The sequence below is a fragment of the Ochotona princeps genome, chromosome 20, assembly GCF_030435755.1.
Source record: "Ochotona princeps isolate mOchPri1 chromosome 20, mOchPri1.hap1, whole genome shotgun sequence".
Lineage (NCBI taxonomy): Eukaryota > Metazoa > Chordata > Mammalia > Lagomorpha > Ochotonidae > Ochotona > Ochotona princeps.
In genome coordinates, this window is record NC_080851.1 from 36,990,838 (window position 1) to 37,016,275 (window position 25,438).

Genomic DNA, 25,438 nt, shown 5'->3' on the forward strand with positions numbered 1-25,438 from the left:
CTGTGTCGATCCGAAGCCAAGAACCTGGAGCTTCTTCTGTGTCTCCCACACGGGTGCAGGGTCCCAAGGCTTTGGGCTATCCTTGACTGCTTTCTCGGGCCACAAGCAGGGAGCTGGATGGGAAGCAGGGCTGCCGGACTAAGGGATCAAGGCAAGGACTTTAGCCACTAGGCCACGGCACTGGGTCCCATGGGTGCTATAACTAGTTCAGCCCAATCGGTCCCCAGAATGAGCCCGCATGTACGCCAATGGGTGGTGCAGCCTTGAACAGCCTGGTCTGTCCCCAGCCCTGGCTCTCTTGCTTAACGGCAGCAGCTGCAATCTGGCAGCAGAGTGCCCACAGTTCCCCTACCAGGCTCGCTCCCATCCCCAGATCCTGTACCTGCCAGGGCGGTTGCAGTCCCATGTGACATAACTTTATAGCCTCCTTCCGGCACTTTCCAGTGAGTGCTGGGCTTAGCACAGCCTAACCAACACCCATTGTGGCTGTCATACTTCCCAGTGGGAGCTTCAGCCTAGGAGGGAAGTCCCCAGAGTTCCCCTGCAAAGCCTGTTCCTACCACTGACCTTGCTCGTGCTGGCAGGTGCTTTGAACTAGCCTGGCACTGCCCTCCTGCAGTCTCAGCACTCACTGTTGGGTGTTGCAGCCTGGTCCAGTTGAGTGCAGCCCACACCAACCTGGCTCTCCTGCATGCTGTCTCGGGACCGCATCAGATCTACCCCCAGACCCAGCCCACACAAATGTTGTAGAGTGCTGCAGCTTTGCCAGTCCCCAACCCTTTTGTGTGTCCCAGCAGGAGGCGCTGCCTATTAGGAGAGTTCCCCAAGCTTCTCTACCAGGTCCATTCTCAGCCCCATTTCTCATGCATGCCAGCAGGTACTATAGCCCTGCTTGGCAACCTCTGTCCTCAGTTCCGGCCCTTGCGCATGCCAGTATAGGCTACACCCTGCCCCCACCCAGGCTCCTCCCAGCCCTTGCTGCTACAAGTGAGTTTCCATTGTCTAGCCTGGCTCAGCCCTCTGCTGTGCTGGCCTGAGTGAAGAGAGCTGGATGGGAAGTGGAACACCCAGGATACGAACCCATGCCCACATAGGATCCAATGCATGCAAGGTGAGGACCTTAGCCACTACTGCGCAGGGCCAGTGTGTTTAGTTTTGACATATTTTTCTTTTAACAGTGCCCTAACAGAGGCGTTTATTAAATGTGCCAACTTATACTCATATGCTAGTATTTTCTTTAATTTTAGATAATATTTGCTAGACTTCACTTTACTGTAAAACCAAAACTGGTATTTCTATTTACTGCAAAGTAATTACCCTATATCTACAGGAATTTTTTCAAGATTTGCTTTTTCAATACCTGAAACTAAAATGGAGACTTTCACTCAGATTTCAGGTATCTGGATTTGTTGACGTGTTTGGGGGGCAGGAAATAAAGCAGAGAAAGGTGTTAATTCCATCTTATAACTAAGAAAGCTGAAGCAGAGACATCAATAACTGAGTTCGACAAAAGGTTATAGCAGACGCAACGCAAAGGCTAGAACACAAATGATATTCTACTGCTAACCTTTCACTGTAACAAAATTAATGTTGTGATTGAAACAAATGGGTTGATTCTGCCAACCGTCTTAGTGGCATTTTGTGTTTAGTGTAAAAATTTTTTTTCAAAAGATTTGTTTATTTTTTTTACTGGAAAGTCAGATCTACAGCAAAAAAGGCAAAGATCTTCCATCTGCAGGTTCACTCCCCAAGTGCCCGCAGCAGCCAAGGCTGAGCCGGTCCAAAGCCAGGAGCCAGGAGCCAAGAAAGGAGACCCTTCTTCTGGGTCTCCCACTTGGGTACAGGGTCCCAAGGCTTTGTACCTTCCTTTACTGCTTTCCCAGGCCACAGGCAGGGAGCTGGATGGGAAGTAGAGCAGCCAGAACATAAACGGGCACCCATATGGGATCCTGGCGCATGCATAGTGAGGACTTCAGCCTCCTAGGCTACCATGCCACGCCCAAGAATCTTTAGCTCATGAAGTAAGTTGTCTCTCATTCTGTAAAGGATCAATTACAATCTGACCAGTGGTGTGGTGTGCCAGCATTCCATGTGGGTGCCGCTTTGAGTTCTGCTTGCTCCACTTGCGATCCAGCTCCCTGCTAGTGGCCTAGAGACAGCAGCTGGGAACGGCCCAGATGTTTGGACCCATGGCATTCACACAGGAGACTCGGCTGCAGCCTAATCTTGAGCTCTGGCCTGGCCCAGCCTTACCCACCTCGGACATTCAGAGTGAAGGCAAAATCGGTCTCTCTCTCTCTCTCTCTCTCTCTCTCTCTCTCTTCGCTTCACAAATAAAAACAAAAAGAAAATGTCTTTTCAGCCACTTCTGCTGATACGTGCCTGAGATTCTATTTTAAGAGCCAATAATACACACAGTTAATGTTAAATGGTGCCTAGCAGGAGGCCGTACTGTGGGTTAGTTAGTTAAATCACCCGTGGGGAGTGCCACATCACGTCTTGGAGGATGTGGGGTCCAGTCCCACCTCTGCTCCCAGGCTAGCTTCCTGCTGCTGTATTCCAGGCCTGAGTCCCATCAGACATGGGAGAGATCCCCAGTGAATTTCAGCCTCCTGGCTTCAGAGTGGTCCAGGCCGTCCTATCCTGGGCATTTGGGATGTGAAACAAATAAATGAGCATCTCATTCTGTCTGCATCACTTTGGCTGTTTGGCCATTCGGGGAGTGAACCAGTGGGCGCAAGATTCTTTATCTCTTCCTCTCTGTGTATAATTTTGACTTTCAAGTAATAAATAAGTGAATCTTGTTTTTTTTAAATGCGAGATCGCATGAAGTGTTAAAAATTTCAAGTGAGTTGGTGAGATATTCCAGATCATTCCATTCTTGCAGGAGGCTGCCCTGGTACTGTAAGTGGGAAGCTTTTCTTCATTTTGCTGAGTGGATTTAGTAAGGCTGTAAGTGCCTAACAAACTGAGAAACTCAGTGTATCAACACAGAAAGAGAAAAGAAATGATGATGACAAATCATGACAGAGAGACTACCATTTAGGCCTCCATCAATCCATACCATATTAATTGAATTCAATGTACCATTTTAATGATAATCTTTTCTCAGGACAGGATCGTTGATTTGTGCATGTTAATCCTGGATCAACAATTAGTGGCCCTTGAGACTGTGCTTTGTTTTTCTCTGAGAATTTACACAAACATTTCATGAACTGTAATGCAAAGGGCATCAGTTCTGTGAGATGCTGTGTCAGAATGTTAAAGGACCAAAGACGCTTGGCAAGGATACTGTGCGCTCTCTAATCTGACTCCTCATCCCTGTCTCTGGCAGGCACCCATGTCCACGAACCAAATGCATTGAGATTTCATTCTCAGGGTGGGAGATGGTTAAAGGTTCCTTTGCACGTGGTAGTAGCTGTTCTGTTTCTTTTACTTTGCTTTACGCTGAATTGTGTTCGACCCAGCATCACTCCAACTTTCAAACCCAGCAACTTCTCATGTTGCATGTCTCCTCCAGAGAACACCTACAAGCACGTGGAGAGCCATGTGCAGCTGTTCACTGTGCGGCCACAGCTGTCCTGAGAGGTCGTCCAGCAGGCATCGCTGGGCGCTTGCTGGTTCTGGGATGCGGGGTCAATGCTCTCCCAGCTGTGGGCAGCTGTGCAAGGTGCGCTACGACCACATGCTGGTGCTGCTGCTCACAGGATGCCCAGGGGAATTCAAGCCACCCGCCAAGTGGTGCACTGCCTAGCACATGGTAGAATACTGACAGCGCAGTGTCCTTCCCCAACCCTCCTTCAGTCCCTGCATTGCACAAGTGAATATTTTATTTAGTTATTTATTTTTTCGAAGAGTTATTTATTTTTATTGGAAAGTTAGTTTTACAGAGAGGAGACAGAGAGGAAGCTCTCCTGTCTGCTGATTCACTCCCCAAGTAGCCACAATAGCCAGAGCTGAGCTGATCCGAAGCCAGGTCCCAGAGCTTTCCCCGGGTCTCCCATATAGGTGCTGGGTCCCAAGGCTTTGGGCTGTCCTTGACTGCTTTCCCAGGCCACAAGCAGGGAGCTGGATGGGAAGCAAATAGCCAGCATATGAACTGGTTCCCAAATGGGATCCCGATGCATGCAAGGCAAGGACTTTAACCACTAGGCACTGTGCTGGGCCCATAAGTGAACATTTCAAAAATTAGCATATATATAGCATGTTTATATTACATAGAGTAGATATATATTTATATCGCTGATTTTTTTTTTCAGTTTGCAAGGAAATATTCTACTTTATTCATCCTGGGTTAGTGGCATGGACAGGTGGTTAGTTTAGGTTTGCTGAGGAGTCATTTCCATGACTACTGAAAAACAATTTTACACGAGGCTAATAGCAAAGTAGATCGATTTTTAGAACAAATGTCCTTGAAAATGTCTTTTTAATTTCCATTTAATTTGAGCAGATTCTTTCAGCGTCCTTATTCATGCAGAAGCCTCGTTGGTATCACTTCGTTCTCACTAAATCAGGTAGCAGAAATGATACAAGCAGCATCATCCAACAGACACCTCAAGAACACAGCGCTCAAGTCATGGCTCCGCGACTTCAATGAAGTCTAGGGAGTCAGAGAGGATGCAGTGGAAAATCAACATCATAATTACATCGCAAAAGTTAAGACCTTCAGTGCAAGCATACACAAAACCAAGTGGAATTTGACATCTTGTCCTGAACCATCTGAGACAGGGTTTATAGCAAAAGAATAGCAAATTCCATTTCAGCCTGAGTGAGCAAGCTAGAGCCTGTGATGGTAACAACACAGATAACTAGGTTAGAAAGTGATCGTGTTAGGGTGCTGAAGAGTGAGGTTTTCGACGAGCGGATTTCAAAGATGTAATTGGCTTTTTATGAGCAGTTCATAAATCAGGCATCATCCAATCTACAAGAAGAAAGTAGCAGAACAGCCAGTGAGAGTGACGGAGTGACTTTTACTGGCAAGTGAGCATCAGTTGGCCCAGAGAAGTCGCCATCATGAGTGGGCAGTGGGCCAGAAAACTGTTAAGAGGACTTGAGGCAGTGAGCAAGACAGGGCACCTCCACCTTGGTCGGCTGTGAGAGACACTCTCCCAACTGTCCGCCTCTCTCATGAAGTGGGGGTGACTTAGCGACAGGTGTGTGAGCACCTGGCAATCAAACGGCCCCTCCACGAGCTCCATGCAGAGCTTACTCGCCACATTTTCATGGCTCTTCAGTCCTGGAGGTAGCAGGTGCAGCCCAGGAAAGGGGATATTTTGATTGACAGGTAGGAGGCTGCAATTTTATAGGTAAGCTTGTAGCAACTTCTCAGCAAACCTGAACCACCCGCCTGCCCATCCCGTACCATCTCCAGTCTCCTTTCTTGGAAGGTCAGTGAGCAACTCCAGCTTGGGTTTGGTGAGGTGGAACTTGATCATCAGGGTCTCCATGTGAAGACTGTTGTCTTCCCATGAGCAGAATGTACCTGGATGGGGATCCCAGAAGGCCCTACGTACTCCAGGAAAACAAGCTCAGGTGCTGTTGACTTGGAGGTGGATGGTGTGTGTGTGTGTGTGTGTGTGTGTGTGTGTGTGTGTGTGTGTGTGTGTGTGTGCTATTTTCTGTGAGTTTCTTAATCTGGAACAAGCCCTGCTCAGTCTAGATGATGGATGGGGTGGAAAGTACAACAAAAGGAAATGCATTTACAGCTTCAGCATGATGCTGTTAGCTTAGTTTCAACTCAACAGAGCCTCACTTCAAGATGTTAAATCCCTCAATGGTCTGCAACTTGAAGTCCTGGATTTCCTTTGCTGTAACAACAAGAAGAAGAAAAAAATAAACTTTAAAATAGGGGACATTTAGTAATTAGCTCCTTCCATAAATAGTCATTGGACAACTACTATATGGCAGCCAATCTGCTAGGTATCCGTGATGTATCTGTGATTTAGAAAATCAGGAAATTCTTTTCATTCATGTCATCTTAGATTCAAGTGCGAGAGTAGTTTTCATAAATGAGGACAGCAGATATAAATCATTCAACCTAGATGGATTGGAATCTAAAAGACTGGAATCTAAAAGAAAAAGTCTAGTAGCCAGTTTCTAAGCTGGTAGTTGGAGGTCACAGCCTCCTCATCTTTTTACTTTGGTGTTACCCCCTAGTGCTTTAGGCAGACTGATCTGTGTGATCAACAGCATCAGGTGGAAGTGATGGTGGTTCCCTCACAGATAAGGTGGACAGGAGGTCTGCCCTGGGCACTGTCAGCCACCTCACAGAGAAACCCACACAGGCCAGTGCTGAACGACACATCCAGAGGTCAACGCACACTCTGAGTGAGCCTGCGAGCAGGTGATGGCAGTCACACTTGACCTCAAGAGGAGTTCTGGGCCACAAACACCAACCAAGTTGCTCCTGGGTCCTGGAGTTACAGAAGCAGGGAGCTGTTGCTTATATTTGAGACTCTTTGCTAACCCAGTGATAAGTAACACCAATCTTCCATTGCAAATGCATTGAGAAACAGTCACTTGGATTATTCTGGACCAACCAACAGATATGGAAGGCTTAAGAAAGCAAGCTGGTTCTATGCACTGGAAAATCAGAAGAGTAGTAGTGAGGCATGGATAACAGGCTAGATGAGTTGAGTCCTCTTGGTGGTTCCAGAACCCCAGCACTCATGGTCCCCATGACATCAGCAGTGACTCTGATAACAGGAGTTATTAAATGTCATGGCCTTTCCCTCCATTTTAACTGGAAACTCGAAGTCTTTTAAGCATTGTGGGAACATGTCGGTGGCAGCGGACAGGACAATCTGTGTAGGTGTGAACAGGAATGTGTCTGTTTCAAGTCTAAGTGTAGAGAATGACACATACCTGAAGCAACGGCATTCCTGGATGTCGCTGTGATAATGTCGCCTTCCCTTCCGGACACCAATGGAGCATCCTATACAGATCTTTTGTAACAAGACTAAGATCCTCACTCATCCCTAGCTGATTTTCTGGGATGAGTATTGTTGCCTCTAAATATATTGGATAAACCACTGAATGTTAATTTCAGCTTACCATGTAAGTGACTGAAGAACAAAAACCTGAGTTTTATTTAGAGCACGTGGTACAGATACAAGGAAGATTTATAGTTTTCTTTGATGTGCTCACATGAAATGCCTGTAGTCAAACGGCTATTTTTAAACTTGAGAAGAAATTCAGGACAAAACGAACGTTTTAAATATAAAAGGGAATTCAGGAAGATCACAAAGCAGTGAAATCACTATTACCAAGTTCAAAGACACATTGTTCTTCAAATACCAAGAAGCTGACTTAAATATCACCGGTGACCCTTATTCAGGGGAGACGTTTTAGGGTCTCAGGAAGCGATGGACACGAGGCCAATCTTGCCCCCTTTTCAGAAACTTCTCAGTTTTGGAAGACTATTATGTTTTACTTTCGTGAAACTAATTTCCCTGTTGTATTAGACTATTTGAACTCAGTAAGGAGATTTTGACTGCAAGATAATTGGTATGCTGAGACAGGCATTGACTCAGAGTGATGGATGTGTCAGTCTCCTGTCTAAACAAGACAGAGTCCCCCTGGGACCAGGACTTGGTCACCCAAAGAAATGAAAGTTAGAAAACTGCTTTCAGGCCCGGCGCGTTAGCCTAGTGGCTAATGTCCTCACCTTGCACGTCCAGGATCCCATGTGGGCATGGGTACATGTCCTTGCAGCCCTGCGTCCTTTCCAGCTCCCTGCTTGTGGCCTAGGAAAGCAGGAGAGGATGGTCCAAAGCCTTGGGATACTACAACAGCATGGAAGGCTAGAAAAAGCTCCTGGCTCCTGGCTTCAGCTCGCTCAGCTCTGGCCATTGTGGCCACTTGGGGAGTGAACTAGCAGATGGAAGATCTTCCTCTCTGTCTCTCCTGTCTCTGTGTATCTGACTTTCTAAAAAATAAATAAATCCTTGAAAAAAGAAAGAAAGAAAACTGCTTTAAGCAGAGGTCAGAAGCAAAGTGGTATCCAGGAAGTCAGGAACAATGCAAAACCCATGCATGGTATCACATGGACAGACAGATCACAGTAGCATCAGGTGCACGGGGGTGGACTCAGAAGGCACAGGGCTACATACCTTCCAGAAAAGACAAAATGAACAAGGATGGCCATTCTTATGGAGTAATGATCCTGCAATCTTTAAACATATTAGGCCATTTATCCCCTCTTCAGATGGTAAAACTGAGACCAAGGGAGAGAAAGCCAGTTGACTTGCATTAGAACCACCATTCAAATCTCTGATTGTCTCATGACAACTTTTTCCACTGTACTATTCCTGCACTCAACAGCGTCAACCATTATAAGAAAATTAAGGGACTGTTTGATGAGGAATTTGGAGACTGTCTAGTATAAATTCTTCATTGAATGGATTTTTTAAAAAGAGAGTGAGGAAGGTTACATTAGTACAAGCTATGACTCCGAGTTATGCACAAATACTTCATGGTTGGTCACACAAATATTCTTCCTTAGAAACCACAACATGCTTTCCCTGCCAAAAATTACATAAATCGGCGCACTAGAGAAACCCTTTTAGCTCAGTGCAGCTTTTCATTTTGTTTTGTCAGTCATTTTCAGGGCAAACCTTTTCTTTTTCAGGTTTCTGGAGATGGGAACCACAAACGTTATCTAAGGTATGTGAAACATCAAACTTGCTCTGCAAGCACGGTAAACCATGAGCACAATCAGACTCCTTAACATGTGCACCGCCTCACGTAGCGAGCTCTTTGCTGTTGCAACTGTTCAGAGAACATTCACTGCCTTTCGAGCATCAGCATCTTCACCTAAAGGGCCTCCACGCCATCCAGGGACTTCTGTTAGCCTGTCTTAAGAGATGCCAAGGCCCACGTCATTGCTTAGTTCATACATGGAAATTTATTTTTTTTTTCAGGAAGTTAGCGTCAAAAACCCTGTTGCCCTAGCTCATTCAACTGGCTGCATGTGTTAAACATGCTGTTTGCTGGTCCCTGAGCGTACAGTGTCCCAAGGGATGTATTAGTGGACAAAGCCACGCAAAGGTTTCACACAGAGTGCAGAGAAATGGGGCAAGGCTAGCATTGAGGGCCTGTTGTGGACTGGCCTTGGCTGGGTCTAGACCTCTGTTCCAGGCACAAATACGACTTGCTGCGTAATAAAGACAGAGAAAGAGAGACAGAGACCTTCCACCTGCCAGCTCACTCCCTGAATGACTGGGGCTGTACCTGGTTCAAGTCAGGAGTTTGGGATTCCAGCCAGCTCTCTCACCTGGTGGCAGGGGCTCAAGAATGGGACCGGGCCCGGCGGCGTGGCCTAGCGGCTAAAGTCCTCGCCTTGAAAGCCCCGGGATCCCATATGGGCACCGGTTCTAGTCCCGGCAGCTCCACTTCCCATCCAGCTCCCTGCTTGTGGCCTGGGAAAGCAGTTGAGGACGGCCCAATGCATTGGGACACTGCACCCGCGTGGGAGACCCGGAAGAGGTTCCTGGTTCCCGGCTTCGGATCGGCGTGTACCGGCCCGTTGTGGCTCACTTGGGGGGTGAATCATCGGACGGAAGATCTTCCTCTCTGTCTCTCCTCCTCTCTGTATATCTGGCTGTAATAAAATGAATAAATCTTTAAAAAAAAATTTATAAAAAAAGAATGGGACCATCTTCCACTGTTTGCCCAGGCACATTAACAGGGAGCTGAATGGGAAGTGGGGCACCAGGACTCAAAAAAGTATTCATATGGGACCACCTTTTCATGTGGGAGACATAGAAAAACTTGTGATTCCTGACTTGAGCCTCGCTCAGCCATGGCCATTGGGCCCATCCAGGGAGGAAATCAACAGCTGGAAGCTCTCTCTCTCCTCACCTAACTTTTAGGTAAATGAATAAACTTCAAAGTACACAACTATGGAATACATGTGTGTTGCAATGAACCATTTCAATATGCAAGTGAAAACGTAACTCTGTCTTATTCCGCACATTGACCAGAGGCAAAGATGACTTAGGAGCGAAAATGGACGCACATTATAGGACAAACTTCACTGCATGTCCACAGGACAAACACCAGTGGACGTCCACTGGTCTTGTCTTCTGATTTTTACCACCAGTCGCCTAACATTCCCAGGACGTTTTAAACACAGCTTACCTAACATTGCACCTTGACCCTGAATGTCCTTGTCTGTTGGGATCACAGCTTACATTAGGACTCTGAAAGCCAAGCTGTCTTCTTTATTAGGCCGAGTGAAGACATACGCTGGGTCTCCTCCTCAGAGAATAACAAAGCTGCCTGCCCAGCTAAGACTACAGTTTAACACAGCAAGTGTCCTGCCTTGGATAACCATTGCTAGCATTTGATTGGCTCCCTGTCTTTGTTAGCAAATGTGAGAGACCGCTGGGGATGGAATTAAAGCTATGCCTATACTTCCATACCATCCTTGTGATCATAAAAGCTTTTATAATTTATTTGAAAAGCAAAGTTAGAGAGGGAGAGAGATCTTCTATCCACTGGTTCACTCCCCAAACAGCTGCCGTAAGCAGGGCTGGGCCAGGCCGAACTCAGGAGCCAGGAGTCTTTTCTCTGTTGTCCACGTGGGTGCAGGGCCACAAGCACTGTCACTCTGAAGCTTCTCCAGGCGCAACTGCAGGGCGCTGAATCAGAAGTGCAGCAGCTAGGACTTAGAGCAAAGCCCATATGGGATGCCAGCTCTGCAGCGGGCGGCTTCATCTGCAATGCCACAGTGCTGGCCCCTGATCACAGAACTTTGACACTGACTGGGAAAGACAGTATTGGTAAAAAGGAAAAACGAGAGTATATATCATACAGTGGCACCAAGTGATAAATACTGATTCTTGGAAGGTGAGTCTGAGGTAGCCTAACACTTGCTGAAGCTCCAAAGAATTCCAGGACCTGAGTAGATATACAGTATCACCGTAATATTAAAACCTAAGGGGACGAGGTGATTAGGGATTGTAAAAAGTCTAAAAAAGGCCCTTGGAGGGAAGCAGTTAACAAGACTGAGCGTGTGTGTGTCACGTGCCTATCTGTATTTGTATGGATAATCACACACGTGCTGTTGGTTCTCTTCCCCACCAGGACACACAATGCTTTTTTACTTCACTGGTGACATCACACGCAGACAGGGGGCCACGTGGGCAAATCATTGCAGGGACCAGGACGGCAGTATCAGCATCAAGAAAGCGGGCAGTGGAGCGTACGGAGCACCGGCGCTCGCTGCTGTGTAAGGTTTCAGGCCCAGTGTTCACGCGGTTTGAAGCAATGCTGCACATCTGGATTTTCAACATCGACAGCGAGAGCGGAGCAAAACACGTCTGTCTCAGGACACGCTGCAGGTGTCTCTTTGGACTTCGGTAGCATCCAAACCAGGACTTCCGGTAGCATCTACGGTAAAATAAACAAATGTGAAAACAAGAATGCCGAGGGACCAACCACAGTCATATCTTTCCATGCAAAGCGCACGTGGCACGCTTCCCCATGCCTCTCCAGGCCTGCCTGGTCTGAAACTCAATGCAGCCACTCGGGAACCGAATGACATCTCAAGTGAGAAAAACCAAGGAAACATGTGTGAACAGAGTAACCATCACTGAACCCAGAGTGTGAAAGTGTTTTACATGTGCTTTGTCCAAAAAAGAAAAAAAAAATCCTTTAATGGTGAGTAGGGAAACAGCTGCTAGTCTTTCCCTGTGATAGATAGGATCTGTCCCTTGGGGCATTGTGGGCTGTATCTGAATGTCTGCTTGAAATCCTGCCCCTCTGGCTCAGCTTCCTGCCAAGACACATCCTGGGAGCACGCGCCGGTCATGTGGGCGACCAAGATTGATTCCCAGGCCTCTAGCTTCAGCCTGACCCAGCCCTGGCGTTTGGGGACAGTTCAAAAATAAACTAGTGAATGGAGGAGCTCAGTCTGTATTGTGAAATAAAATCAAGACAATTTTTTTTTTACTTCCTAAGACAAATTCTATTCTGTAACTGCATTTGTAAGCTTCTTTAAGTGCCATTAACTTGCTTTTATTTTTGGCAGGGCATATTTCAGGGTAAAACTTCAGGGTCTAGCAGAGCCTGTGTATATTCGGGTTTAGTCCAATGGTAAACTTAGCTCGAGTCACAGTGCGGTAAGCAGCACACGCTCCCCTATTCTAACCTCCAAGCCTTGGGATGTCGGAAACTTTTTCTCACCCGGATGGGTTATCACCGTTTATCTTTTCAAAGTATAATGTCTGAATTGTGATGCAGTTGAAATTATCTTTTAATTCTGTGTTTATAAGTTATTTTACAGTTCCTTTCCAGCAGGGAGTTGACAAGTGTTTTCTAGTCAACTGTGGTGTTGAGCCAGGACAGAGAAAACAGCTGTAACGAGGGTCAGCCTCCTGCTCCCCAGGCCTCCTCCGTCCTGGGGTCCCCCTTGTCCGCCCTGGGGTCCCCCTCCTCCGTCCTGGGGTCCCCCTCCTCCATCCTGGGGTCCCCCTCCTCCGTCCTAGGATCCCCTTCCTCCGTCCTGAGGTCCCCCTCCTCTGTCCTGGGGTCTCCCTCCTCCGTCCTGGGATCCTCTTCTTCCATCCTGGGATCCCCCTCCTCCGTCCTGAGGTCCCCCTCCTCCGTCCTGGGGTCTCCCTCCTCTGTCCTGGGATCCCCCTCCTCCGTCCTGGGGTCTCCCTCCTCCACAGAGGCAGCAGGACATTCTTCCACCATTCCAATAGTGTTCTGCTTTCTTCTGCAGTAACTTCCACTTACCCATTTCCTTTGCCAATTTTCTGTATGAGAGAGGGGGAGGGAGAGAGACGGGGAGAGAGAGAGAGGGGAAGGGAGAGAAAGAGATTTTTCCATCAGCTGGCTCATTCTCCAAATCGCTACAACAGGCAGAGCTGGGCCAGGCTGAAGCCAGGAGCTGGCAGCCAGGCTCATCTCTCAGGTCTCCCACCAGAGCGCAGGGGCCTGGGCACCCGGGCCATCCTCTGCTGCTTCCGGTGCCACGCAGCAGGGAGCTGGGTCACAAATTGAAGATCCAGGACGCCATTGGGAGCTGATAATAGCTCCTGGATATTGCTGTGTGTCTGCTGGACTAGGCCTTCCCAATTACACATTTTCAGTAAACTGTGTTATGTTGCCACTCCCCGTAATTATCAATCCACTGTTGAGGGAACTTCAACTATAACCTAAGACTTACTGTTTCAGCTTTTACAGTTCCTTCTTATTCTGTCCTAAGAAATTCACCTTAACAGACATCTAATACTGCGACTTCTTAAGGGCACCAAAGCCATGAGTGTTCTTTCACGTGGTTTAACAGCCAAAGGAACCACATCTAAGGATTTTATACGCAAGCAAGTCAGACTTCCCACATTGGAAACAACAACAAATTTCTGAGGGACTGGGTGTGAGGCTGCGTTCTCTCAGGAAGCTCTTATTTCAGGGAAAAAAAAAAGAAAAAATTAAACTGGATTTCAAAATGCAAGGCCTGGCTTGCTGGAAAGACCCCCCCCCCCCCCCCAGCAATAGGCTGGCAGGTGGCTGGCACAGAACGGAGTGCCTTGGGGCAGGCTGTTTAGTGTTCTCAGGCTTGGGCCACCCCCAGGCCCGGCTCCCCTTCAGGTTGGTCCTCCCCCAGGCCCGGGTGCACCCCGCCATCTGGTTTGGACTAAGTGGGACAAGACCAGGCTGGGGTCCACACGTGGCTGCGCGGAGAGCGAAGGCGGGGCAGGCCGCCCTGGGCTGCAGTCGGGGGGCCAGGAGCCCCCCAAAGGGCAACACGGAAAGCGCCGGGTGGGCGCCCCCCGGAGACCAGCGCGGCGTGGCGAGGGGCCCAGGCCGGCTGCCTGCAGTTGCCTTTGCAACCCTAACTTCCTTCTGGCCGCCCCTTCTGACGCAGCTCCAGGGCCCCAGGCTCTTTTCTGTTTATTTTTAATTCCCTCCCACCCCGAACTCCTTCCCCCGCCCCCCTCCTTCCAGTGTTTGTTTCGGGGCCCTGACCTGGAGGGACGTTGCTTGGCATCAAAGGAAACTTTTGTGGTTTGGGAAACTTGGGCCTTTGCTGTGTCCTTCTCCCTGTCTCCGCCCTCTCCTCCCACCCCTCAACGCCCCCAAACACGTGACCCGGAAGGGCCCCGATTTTTTGTGAATGGAGCTCAGAGGTGGCGGGGTACGTGGGGCGGGGAGCTCCGCCTTCCTCCCTGAAGCGGCCAATCCCATGCCGGAGCGCTGCGGGGTCAGCCATAAACAACAATGGGCTGGGAACCCACGGTTTCTGATTGGTTGCGGGGAGAAGCTGGCGGGCAGGGGAGGGACCGGGCAAGAAGCCCTGTGCAGTCCAGCGCCCGGCCCTGGAGTCCCGGTCGGCCTCGGCCGCCAGGGTCTTGGGAAGTTGGGGTGCTTACACCCCGGTACGAGGCCCAGCGGTACAGGGTGCTTAGGGCCGCGGGGCCCCCCGCCACGGTCCCGGCCCTCAGGCTGTACCCACCCCGCGCCTTCTCACTGCAGCCCCCGGCCGGGCTTCCAGGGCAGTTCCCGCCCAAAAGGCGCGCGGGGACGCTGGTACCCTCGGGGCGCGCGCCCACTCCAGGCTTAGGTGCGTGTAGGACAGAGGGACGGTACGTTTCACTCGCTGTGGGCCGTGGCTCCTGGGGGCTTTGTCGCCCCCCAGGCCCGGGGGAGGTGACCCTGGGTCCCTCGGGCTGCTGAAAGGCCAGGCCACACACACCTGTCCCCACTCCCGCGCCACTCAGGTTGCTGCAAAGCCGGGGAGGAAGCGGGAGCCCAGAGCGCGCCCTGCCGAAGGCTCCGGAAGTGTGAGGGCCCCGGGGTTCACGGGGGCTGGCCCTGTGTCCACACCGCCGCAGGGCTTCGCTGACCGCGTTGCCCACGCGAGAACCCATTGGACGCGTCCTTGCCGCGTCCCCACTCGGGCACAGAGTGAAAGGCTTCTCCAAGCCCAGGTAGAACCTTAGCGGACTCGCTCCTGTCTGGTGCCCAGGAGTAAAGTGAGCAGATGTGCCACTGCCCTGTTGCCCACGCGGGGACAGAATGGATGCGCTCCTGCCTGGTGCCCACGCGGGCACGGAGTAGACTTGTATCCGCGAGGTTCCCGTGCAGGGGCCGAGCCGTCCATGTCGGTTGCCCACGAGGGGATCTAGGAGACGCATTCCACCCGGTGCCCACGCGAGACTGCATAGGACTACCCTGCTCTGTGCCCACGCTGGCACCCAGTGTCCACGCGGGAACAGACTTGCTTCCCACGCTACCGGGTGGACCTCCCCCGCGTGCTTTATCTTGTCTGGTGGCGGGCGTGTCATGTGAGCCGCGAATGTCCCTTTCAGAACACGTCTGTGGAAAAAGCACGCCGGAAGTTGGCGACGACGGTGCTGGGGTGGTGGTGGCTGGGCGGGCAGCCCGTGGCCGAGGAGCGGGTGACCGGCGTGGGCAGCCGTGTGCGGGGACGGGGACTGCGGGTCGGGGTTGCCTAGGTTGCGCTCACACCCGAGCCGCACCGCTGCGTTACCGAGTGCACGCACAGCACACCGGCACGGAGGCCCGCAGACCAAGACCCTGGCCGGGCTGTACGCGTGTGCGCGCGCGCGCGTGTCCCCGGGCTCGGAACTGGCCTCCGAGCGCGCCCCGGTGGACCCCGCGGCCTCCGGGTGGGGTGGGGAGGGGGTGCGCCCAGCCTGCCGCCTGATTGACAGCGCGAAATCCGATCTCGGGGCCGGAGCGCCGGAACCAATGGGAGGCGGCGATCCATCAGTTTGGGATTGGAGGCCCCTGGAGGAGAAGTGCAGGAAAAACCACGGAGTGGAGCCGTGTCAGAGGCGCTTGGGGCCGGCTGGCTTCCACGGGGGAAGTGCCGGGCCATCCTTCATGTATTTATTAAATTTGGAGGGAATTGGTGGCAGCAGTTCGCCTGGCCTGGCCTTCAGGTGGGTCTTTGCAACAACTTTTTTTTTTTTTTTTTTTTTTTTTTTGTGCTTCCCCACATAATTGCATGGTTTTGGGTTGCAGCAACAGCAGCGACAACAACGTAACAAATGAATAAAACTTGAGGAAGAGCAGCCTGCGTCTCCTCCCCTCGTCCTGTTAGGTGCAAAAAAGCAAAGTCTCGTGGGTCGCCATTGCTATTTTTTTTTTCTTTTTCCTCACACGTTTGCGAATTCCAGCTGCCCGGGGCGGGTACCGCAAGTGTGAACCAAACACGTCCCCTCCGCTGGGGGCATTTTTCTTTCTTCCTTTTTTTTTTCTTGGTGACCACTGACCAGCGAGGGCGAGGGTCCAGGTGGAAGGGCGGACGTTAGGGAGAGGGAGGGTTTTTTTTTTTTTTTTTTTTTTTTGTGAATGGGACTGTGGGAGGGTAATTAGGTATGCAAATACAAGTGCTCCATTCATGATTAGCCTAAAAGTCGCCCCCCCTCCCCTCCTCCGCTCTAGGTGAATACCAAGCCCGGATCCCCAGGAAATCTCTCCTCCAGCGCCCCATGCTCCAGAGATAAGACGCCTGCGCTGGGCTGGCGAGCGGCGGCGGTATGGACGCCTTCTACGACCAGCAAGTGCCTTACGTGGTCACCAGTGTAAGTGGGACCAGGTCCTCCGTGGCTGCTTATAAACTTGGCCGGGGCGGGGGGCGGGGTGGGGAGGGGAACGCGGGGCTCGGCCCGGGAGGGGCGGGCGCTGGGTGGCAGAAGACTTTATCTGCTTTGTGCGCGCGCCGGGGCGGCTGTGCTCGCGGGAGCCCGGGCTCGGACATGAGTTTACCCTTCAGTGACTTGGATAAGGCACAGTCTGGGTTTTAAGACCCCCTCCCCACCTCACCCCTCCCTGTCTCCACCACCTTTTTCCCCCCCTTTTTTTCTTTTTTCTGCTTCTTTGTCGTGTGGAGTGCCAGAAAGCAGAGAGAGAGAGAGGGAGAGGGAGGCAGGGGGTTGGCTGCAGTTGGCGCTCCCGAAGTTTTTTTGGGGTTGGGTTTTGGCTGCCACCTTGAAAAGAAAGAAGTTGAGACCAGTGCCGCCACTTTTTGTTTATGTGCCACCCCGCGGATATTTTTGTTTTCCTTCACCTCATCTTCCCCCATTTATTCCCTGTTTTTGTTGTTGGTTTTGGGGGGGCGCAGGGTGAAGGGGTGCTGTTGAACGTCTTGTAGCCTTCACCCAGCCAAGAAAAACAAAAACCACCAAAGGACCAAAAGTGTTTTTGCTGCTTAGTGTTGGCTGGGTGCTGAGGCGTCCTGAGGCATGGGGCCTGGCTGTGGACGCCGCCCGAGTGACCCTGTCCCGCCAAGGGGCAGCAGGGACAGAGCAGAAATGGAACCCTGTGTTTCTGCCCAGAGAGGCTCCAGCCCACTTTGGAGGTGCATGCGTGCCAGCTTGAGTGTGCCACATCCGAGGTTGACGCTGTCTTAAAGCATTTTATCTTTCCCTTTGTAGAGTCAGCGTGGGAGAAATTGTAACGAGAAACCAACCAATGTCAGGAAAAGGAAATTCATTAACAGAGATCTGGCTCATGATTCGGAAGGTGAGCTTTGGTCTGGGGCTGCCTTCTCCTTTTTCATTTATACTCTCCACCTTCTGGAAGAACCAGCCTGCTGCTGTCTGAGATGAAACAACTTTGAAAGGACTGGATTTAACTCAGACTTTTCCTAGAAGCAGTTTCCCTGGTGGGACGATTTGCACTGGGGGAGCATTCTACCTGCCTGTCACAAATCCATGAGAGAAGGAAAGAGAAACTTGGCCAGTGACAGGCTTCTTTGAGTCATTTCTCAGTGCTTAACTACCCTTGTCTGGAAGGCAGACAACTCAAGCCACACGCTGAGATGACGGTTTTAACATCCCCTGCTTGGTGACACCAAGGCAGCTGTGTGCACCACATTTCTTTTTAATTTTTTATTTTTAAGCTTACTACAAGTTAAAGGTAGAAATGATGGTCTGATTTTCCACCCCCTCAGTATACTAAACCCATATGCCATTATCAGAAATGTCAAGGGTGATTTGGATTACCTACACGGTGAAGTCTTAACATCTTGCTTATAGGCCTTGAATTGTTCCCTCGATCACACTTAAGCCCTAATTAACGATTGCAATGCTATTTGTCAAATTAGCTCCCAGACTTTTTTTTTTTTTTTTTTGGTAAGGAACTCCGGGTCAGAGGTCAATATGTCATGCACTATTTCATATGTCTGAGGGCATTTGTAAGAAACTCAAAACCTTGGGTTATCCCTATCCAAGCTCAGTTTGCACCTTCCAAGTCAGGTGCACTGAATTCTGAAACTTACGGGTGCCTCATTCCCTCCCTCCTCACTATGACAGCACTCACAGCTGCACTGCCAGGCAATGAACTAGCTTTCGGTCTCACTCTTGTAAACCTGTGAATGCGGGAATTCTTCTCCAAAACTTGTAGGTCAAGGCGCCCCTCTTGGTTTGGGGGGCATGGAGCTTGTGAACCTTTTCTGCTGTGATTGGTAGGTGGACTTCAGAAAGCACAGATAGATAAACGGCCATTTCAGTCTCCCCGACTGCTGTTAATGTCATCCCCGAGAAAGTCTTGTGGCTAGACACACCTTCACCTCCATCCTTCTGTGAATTCTCGTGTGTGTGTGTGTGTGTGTGTGTGCGCGTGTGTGAAAGAGAGAGTTGTGTGCAGTCCCTGCGCTCCTGAGCTATTTGACAGGAAAGAAAGGGAGAGATGCTATTATTTCCGTGGCTGAAGCACTTTCGGGGAGTGTTGTTCAATAGGCTTTGGAAGTAGGCGAGATGTTTAAGATGCTTTAGGTGTGAATTTTGTGTCCATTTTTCTGTCCCGTTCCCTTTCCCCAAATGAAAATAATGTTCCCCTGAGTTTCATGACAGGCATTTGCACTTAAACCCAAAGATTTGCAGATCTGATATTTATGTCTTTGACTTTTTTTTTTTTTAGAACTCTTTCAAGATCTCAGTCAGTTACAGGAAACGTGGCTTGCAGAAGGTAAGGCCAAAAGAAAAAACAAATTGCTTTAAAATTATGGGGTGGGGTAAGGGCCTGAAGATGGGGGGCCGGGGGAGGGAGCGACTCTGGAAGGGGGAAAAAAAAAAGTCCTGAACTTGGCTGTGTTAATGTGGAGCTCAATTAATTGAGTTCCAAAAGAGCCACCTCATGTGTCATGCATACATTACAGCCTCTGATGAGTTTGTCTTTGGGGACTCTGAGGCTGCCCTACCCAGTGTCATCACAAATTACCAGGAGAAATTGCTTCCAGCTCACAATCACATCTGCTTTGGGCAAGAACTAATGCACCAAGACTTCACGTTCAAAGCCTCTGTTCAGATTTTAATTGCAATTGATCAGGTTTATATGATTGTACCTCGAGACACCTCCTAGAGCCGGAACCCGCTGGCTGGCTGGCTGGCGGCTGCCTTCCGAGCAGCGCATGTCATTATTTGGCGATCTGGTGGAGGTCTTTGCTGATGGCAGAAATTAGTTTCTCTGGGTTCATCAGGACGGCATGCTTCAAGATTTAAGTACAGGTGTGTTTTTCCCACCGTGTTCACAGCACAGAACGCTAGGTGTGTATCTCATGCTTAGGACGTCTGGGGCTTGCAGATAAATCTTTGGGGGGAATTAGAGGACTTTAAAAATGTTTTCTCTGTGTTACTGTTCATGTGATGTTTGTTGAAACTGACCTTTGTTGTGACTTGTACCTTTTTTTTTTTAATGTAGCAAGCAGACTTTTTTATAAGGCACTGCTTTTATATTGGATTATATGTTGATAAAATTTTGTGGTAAACAGTTTATTGCCTCTTTGTGTGCAACTTTGTTTATAGGAACAATGAGTTATTGCTTCAGGACAGCTTTATACAACTTCAGAAATAACTAATGCCCCAGGAATTTGGTTGAAATTTTTCTTTGGGATTTGGCATGATGTGAAATAACAGTTTTGTGTATTCCATAGGGAATGTGGCAAGACGGAAATTCTAGGTACCTGCACATGGAGTGTAATTGTATTATTTCTGTGTTCACACAATATGAAAAACTTGCGCTTGTTGGAAAGGGATCATTAGGGTGAATAGGAAAAAGAGGGTCTCTTTAAATGAAACTGCTGGTTGCCTTAGCTACTCTGAGGGCGGATTGCTGTGTTTTATCAGGTGCTCCTGCAAAGCAGTGGAGCAAGCTGCTGTTAGCATGAAAATAAGTTTCTTTGTTTTGCTGATATTCTAGTTCTCTAAGGAGCTCTTTCAATCTTTGTGAATCTTGCAAGTTAAGTAGCTTTCCTCCTCGTTCTTTGAAAGGGTGGTTGTGTTTGTATATTAATGAAAGGTAAGTATTAATGACAGTCTTAGTTATGTTTAAAGGTCATTTGGCTTCTCTCTGTAAATAACACTTATTGAAATGGATCACTTGTAAACCACATACTCAAACCCAACTTTTTTTTTCAGGAAAATTTGCATGAGGTGGTTGTATGAACTTAGGGTTGCAGAGCTAAGTCTGTGAGGAAATTACATTCATGGAGGGAATGTATTCGCTTATCCGAGATGATTTAAAATACATAGCTCGGTTGTTCTCAGGGAGGTTGCTTTCTTCCTAGGATGTTGAAATCTCATTGATTCCAAGGCAGTGCACTTGCTGGCAGATTTTAAATGTGCGTAGCAACTCTGTTTGTGGAATTTTAAAATGTGGAATCTGTGGCAGACTGAGGATTTTATAATCAGTTTCAGGATTTTTTTTTTCACTTTTGACTTGTTTTGTGTGTTACAGAGCGGATAAGTGATTTGAATAATTTATCCGAGTTTATTTTGTAAAACTTTGCAGATTAATCTAATGTGTGATGATTCACTTACCTGTAAATCCCAGCTGAAGAAAATGGCCAGTGTGTTTGGAGGAGCTTAGATCTTACGTAGAAAAAGAATTCAGGAAATGAATTTAATTCAGACATTAATTGTGAGTCTCCTGTGGAATACCCAGGTGGGCTGCTATTTACAAACTACGGGTAGGGTTGCCTATTAGAATAACTTAAATGTTTTTCAAAATAGTTTGCATGAATTCAGCCAGTTCTAATGTAAGCACCAAGTATTCAGATGATTAAAAAAAAAAAATCTCTTCCTAAAGGGGACAGGGTTTTTATTTCTTACTGTCTTGAATGGGCTTGATGTTTATTTTTGTTTTTAGCTGTTAGACATCATTCTATCATTTTGCGTTGTTTCAGTTGCATTCTAGTCTGTGTCTTGAACAACACTAGTTAAGAGAGCCTCGCATTAACCTAGTTTACCTGTAGTTGGACTTGTTCATTTACATCCCTTCGGACATACCGAAATTAAAGCATTACCAAGTTGAGGGACTTGAGTCTGTTCACATCATGTTTATCTTCTCCCGCCAAGAAAGGACCGCGAATTTTAAGACTTTCTGACCCTTTTTAGTCTCTGGTGAGTCAAAAGGCCACGGGGACAGTAAGTAACTCCAGGTATCGTATTCAATTTAGTCCTTAAGATAATCATGTTTTTGGGAAATTGATCAACACGCTAAATATTTGGAAATGATAGAGCCTGGCATGCTTGCTTTTTTTTTCCTGTGAAAATTTTTTATGATTTAGACTTGCTGTGTAACATATGGAGTAGCCGCGTGTAAATGATGATGGATTGGGGAGTGTGTTGTCTCCAAGGGTCTGCTAGGCTGGGTGAGGCAGGGCCGAGCGTGGAGAAGGAAGTCTCTGGAAATACATTCAGCTTTCTCCCCACCATGTGTTTGTGAAGAGTCTAACTTTACATTAATATCACTCTCCAAGCACAAATGCCGTGATGGAAAAGGCTTTTATAAAACCCTCCTTATTCTGCACTAAACTGAAAAAATTAATGTTTGCACTGACCACAGCAACAGTTTCAGAAAAAAAAAATCAGAGAACACACCTATTTAAAATTTTGCCAGAGCTACTCTACTTCGTATTGTAATTTTACTGTACAGTTCCTGATCGATTCTTAGTTTTATTGAATTAGAGTGCCTCTGACAGGCAGGTATGAAACAAGGAGTTTAGACATCAGCCCCATCTACATCCTGGAAACATTGTATTCCCTACAACCTGTTCTAAGTGGGGGCCTCCGCTGCTGGGGTCTGTCTAGGGACCCCCTCGTATAGCTTCTTGCAGCCCCGTGGGGTGATGCCTGCTAACACAGCTCAGAACCTTCCCTGCCTGGGAAGGCTTGGCTTCCAGGGACCATCCAGAATCCCAGGCAGCGGAAATTGGCCCAGGGCTTTTTGGTGGTCCTCTAGTCAGGGTTCCTTCTGCCTCTGCAGTTACAAGTTTTGTCTCCGGGAACAACCTTGCCACGCCAAAGTTGCCACTGCATGCAGATCAGGTGCATTTTCCCCCTTCTTTGGCTTTCCGTAAACCATCAAGCTGTAGTTGACCCTAGGAGTGGAGATGGCACAGCTCTGCTCGGTTCACTGCCGTGTCTGAGGCTACATTTATACTTGGAATTGTTTTCTATGATTTTCTTCAATCCTGGGTCCCGTTGTGAGTGGCCGCAGGTAATGTCATCTCTGATCCACCCTGGTCATTGTGCAGTCAACCTCTGTTGTCTGTCCAGTCTACTGTGTTTTTACAGTGGGACGTAAAACTGGATGCGTGTCCAGATTTTTATCCCCTGTGGGCTGCTGTCTGTAAGGAAAGAAGATTCTCAGGCTACATTATTTAGTAAAAAAGGAACTGAGAATAAAGCATTACGTTATAGAAGTTCATCTTATGGTTTAGGATTGAGCAACAGTCATTCGCTGTGTGTCTGTGGCAGCGTTGGACCAGGAAATACCCTAAAATGTGAAAGAACTTTCCTTTGAATTAATTTAAAGATAGCAGATAGAGTACATGAATTTTATTTCTGAATATCCATTAGAAAGACATGAAGATTTTTTTTATGCGCTTTTTTCCCCCCCTATGTCTAATTACAAAATGGAAAAGTTTTTCTAAAATGAGCAGCTCTTCTAGGGGAATTTTGAGAAATGTGAATGAAGCCTTGTGGTGAGGTTTGCTATGTTTTTCTGTTTCTTTTTTTTTTCTTTGTTTATAACACGCAACGTGTCCTCGGTGCACCTCTTAGTAGCACCTGGACTTGTGCACCATGTGGTCATTAGGAAACTGATCCTAGAGAGAGACCTGTGCAGTGTTAGGGAAAGTGCCCCGGGAGAACGCCAGTGCGGGGCCCTGAGGTTTTCCATTCACTGCAGGTCAATTTCGGAGGGAATTGAAGCTAATTGAAAACTCGAAACAACTCAAACTGAACTGCTTCCTTTTTTTTTTTTTTTTTCAGAGCATTGACAAAGAATGTATTTATGAAATATTAGAGGTGTTTTCTTTCCTAGGGGGATGTCCCCTTTTTCATGTCTGTGTAAATGTGTTTATACTTCTACATTAATGAACGCTTTTAGACCGGCACGATCACTTTAATGTTAAAGGCGGATGTGGCATAAAACCTGGCTTAGTGTACTATGGTGATTGTGTTCCATGGCTCCAAGCTTCATTTTAGGATTAAGCAGAATACCACAGGTGGATTTGCCTTGTCGTCTTACTTTTATTAAAGGTGAAACTGAAATTTCTTTGGAGAAGTTGGTTTCTGTTCCTGTGCTTGCGAGTGAAGGTCAGCTGGCATCAGTTAGGGTCCTAGGATAGAACAGGCAAAGAAAAGAAGGCGTTTCTTTAATGTTTCTTTTTTTTTTTTTTTTTTCGCTTTCTTCCTCTTTTTTTCCATTTTTCCCCCTTCCTTCCTTAGTTTTGCTCATTCAAGTTTCTGTAACACGGCTTGAAACACCAGTGTGTTTTCCGATATGTCACTTAGCTCCAATGCGTTCCTTAGGGGATCTGAGCCCCGTTTCAGGCAGCAGTAAAAATTGGTATGTTTATGTTGCAAGTTGCAGCTTACTTGCTGGAGCTCCCTGCAAGGGTGTGACATGAAAAGCTTGCGGTCGGGCCACATGGCTCAGGCTGGCTGGACTGGTTTTTGTGAATGAGCAGAGCTGCAGCCCTGCCTGCTGTCTTGAGGAGTCGCCGAGATCAGCTGTTCTCATTCACCACAGAAAGAGTGACTCACACGTCTTCCGCCTTGCTTGGCTCCAGGCCATTGTTACAGTGGATAGAACTGGTTTCAATTAAAGATTAACTCCTCTCATACCCCACATTTGTTGTATTTGTAGTTCTCCCCATCATCCTTTTCCTCTAAAAGAAAAAAAAAACAACAACAAAAAAACCCCAGAAAAGCATTTGGCCACCTCGCTGATGAGGGGAGTTTGGCCCTCTATCTACAGTGAACCCTGGAAATTGTGAAGACATTTGCCCTCTTGTCAAGTAATACTTAACAATTTTCACTTGAAAGTTAGAAATAAAAGTTCAGTAAAGCCAGAGCATTGTTAGTTAAGGAGTGGTATTGACACAAGAAATGAGAGGTGGGGATTGTGTGACACTTTGGTCACAGTTCATCGTTTTTCAGGAATCTCTGCTCATCAGAGATGTACTGTTACAGTGCGAAGAGAGACAGCCAGCCAACTTTGGATAATCGTGTAGGAAAAGCAACGGTAGGCAATGCGGGTTGGGGAAGACCTGGCTCACCCCACGGGGAGCCACTGCGGTGCTCCCCAGCGAGTGCTCCCCAGGGTCGGCCGCGCCATGCACTCCCAAGAGCATCCTTGCTCTGTGTTTGGCTTCTGTTTCTCTTGCTTTTTAATTACACGGTGTGGGGTGCATTTTCATTCTCCGAAGGTGATCATTACATGCATAGTTTGGGGTGGCTGGCAGTGGAGAGAAGAACTTGCCTTTTTTTTTTCTCAGATGGGCCTCCACTGCTAATTTTCAACTTTGGAGTTGGTAGGGCCTAGTGCTACCCATTTGCAAAGCAGCTGTAGTTCGCTCCTTCACAGAGGTCTCCTGAGTTGAAGAGAGAACGGAAATGCATGAAAGGAGTGTGGTAACCCTGGGTCCGATTTTTCCTTGCCCAGCTCCAGCGTGTGTTTCGAGTTAACTGCTCTTCTTTTACTGCAACTCGAAATTAGTAGCACACTGCTGCTGCCTTGGGTCTGTTGAGTTTCTGCCGATTAGCTTCTGTGAAATATGACTCATATGTTTTCTGTTCAAATTCTGTAATATGTTCAGGCACAAGTGTGAACTATTTATTCAGTATGTTAAGGAGCTAGAGCAGAAATAGGAGTTCTTATTCTTTTACGGATTGTTCGTACGGAGCTATTTTCTCTGTGTGTCAAGCATGACGGGCCCATTTGTCTACTTCGGAAATCGCTGCTTTTTTCTTGCACCCAGACCCCAGCACCCCAGGCGCGGTTCTCAGGGCCCTCTTGGTTACTGTGCCAGGTGAAACCTGCCTTGGAGTTGCAACCTTGTCTTAATCCTAAGGAGAAAAAATTCTAGCCTTTAGGACATGCATACCAGCGTATTCAGTTACAAACATACTTTTGTTACTCACCAGCTATTTTTAACTATTCCTGTAAA

At 48.1% G+C, this 25,438-nt stretch overlaps 1 protein-coding gene across 2 annotated transcripts in view; it reads left to right on the forward strand.

Moving 5' to 3' along the window:
• Positions 1-16,332: 16,332 nt before the first annotated feature.
• The window catches only part of ETV1 (ETS variant transcription factor 1), an 88,190-nt gene continuing 79,084 nt past the window's right edge, over positions 16,333-25,438 (forward strand). Inside the window, exons 1-3 of one of the 2 annotated variants that reach the window (XM_004582476.3) lie at positions 16,333-16,562; positions 17,415-17,502; positions 18,901-18,948. In XM_004582476.3, coding sequence (XP_004582533.1) covers positions 16,518-16,562; positions 17,415-17,502; positions 18,901-18,948 — 181 coding nt within the window. In that variant the 5' untranslated portion in view covers positions 16,333-16,517. Of the gene's footprint in view, positions 16,563-17,414; positions 17,503-18,900; positions 18,949-19,450; positions 19,527-25,438 lie in introns of those variants that run through there. The other variant, XM_004582479.3, reaches the window with a different exon arrangement.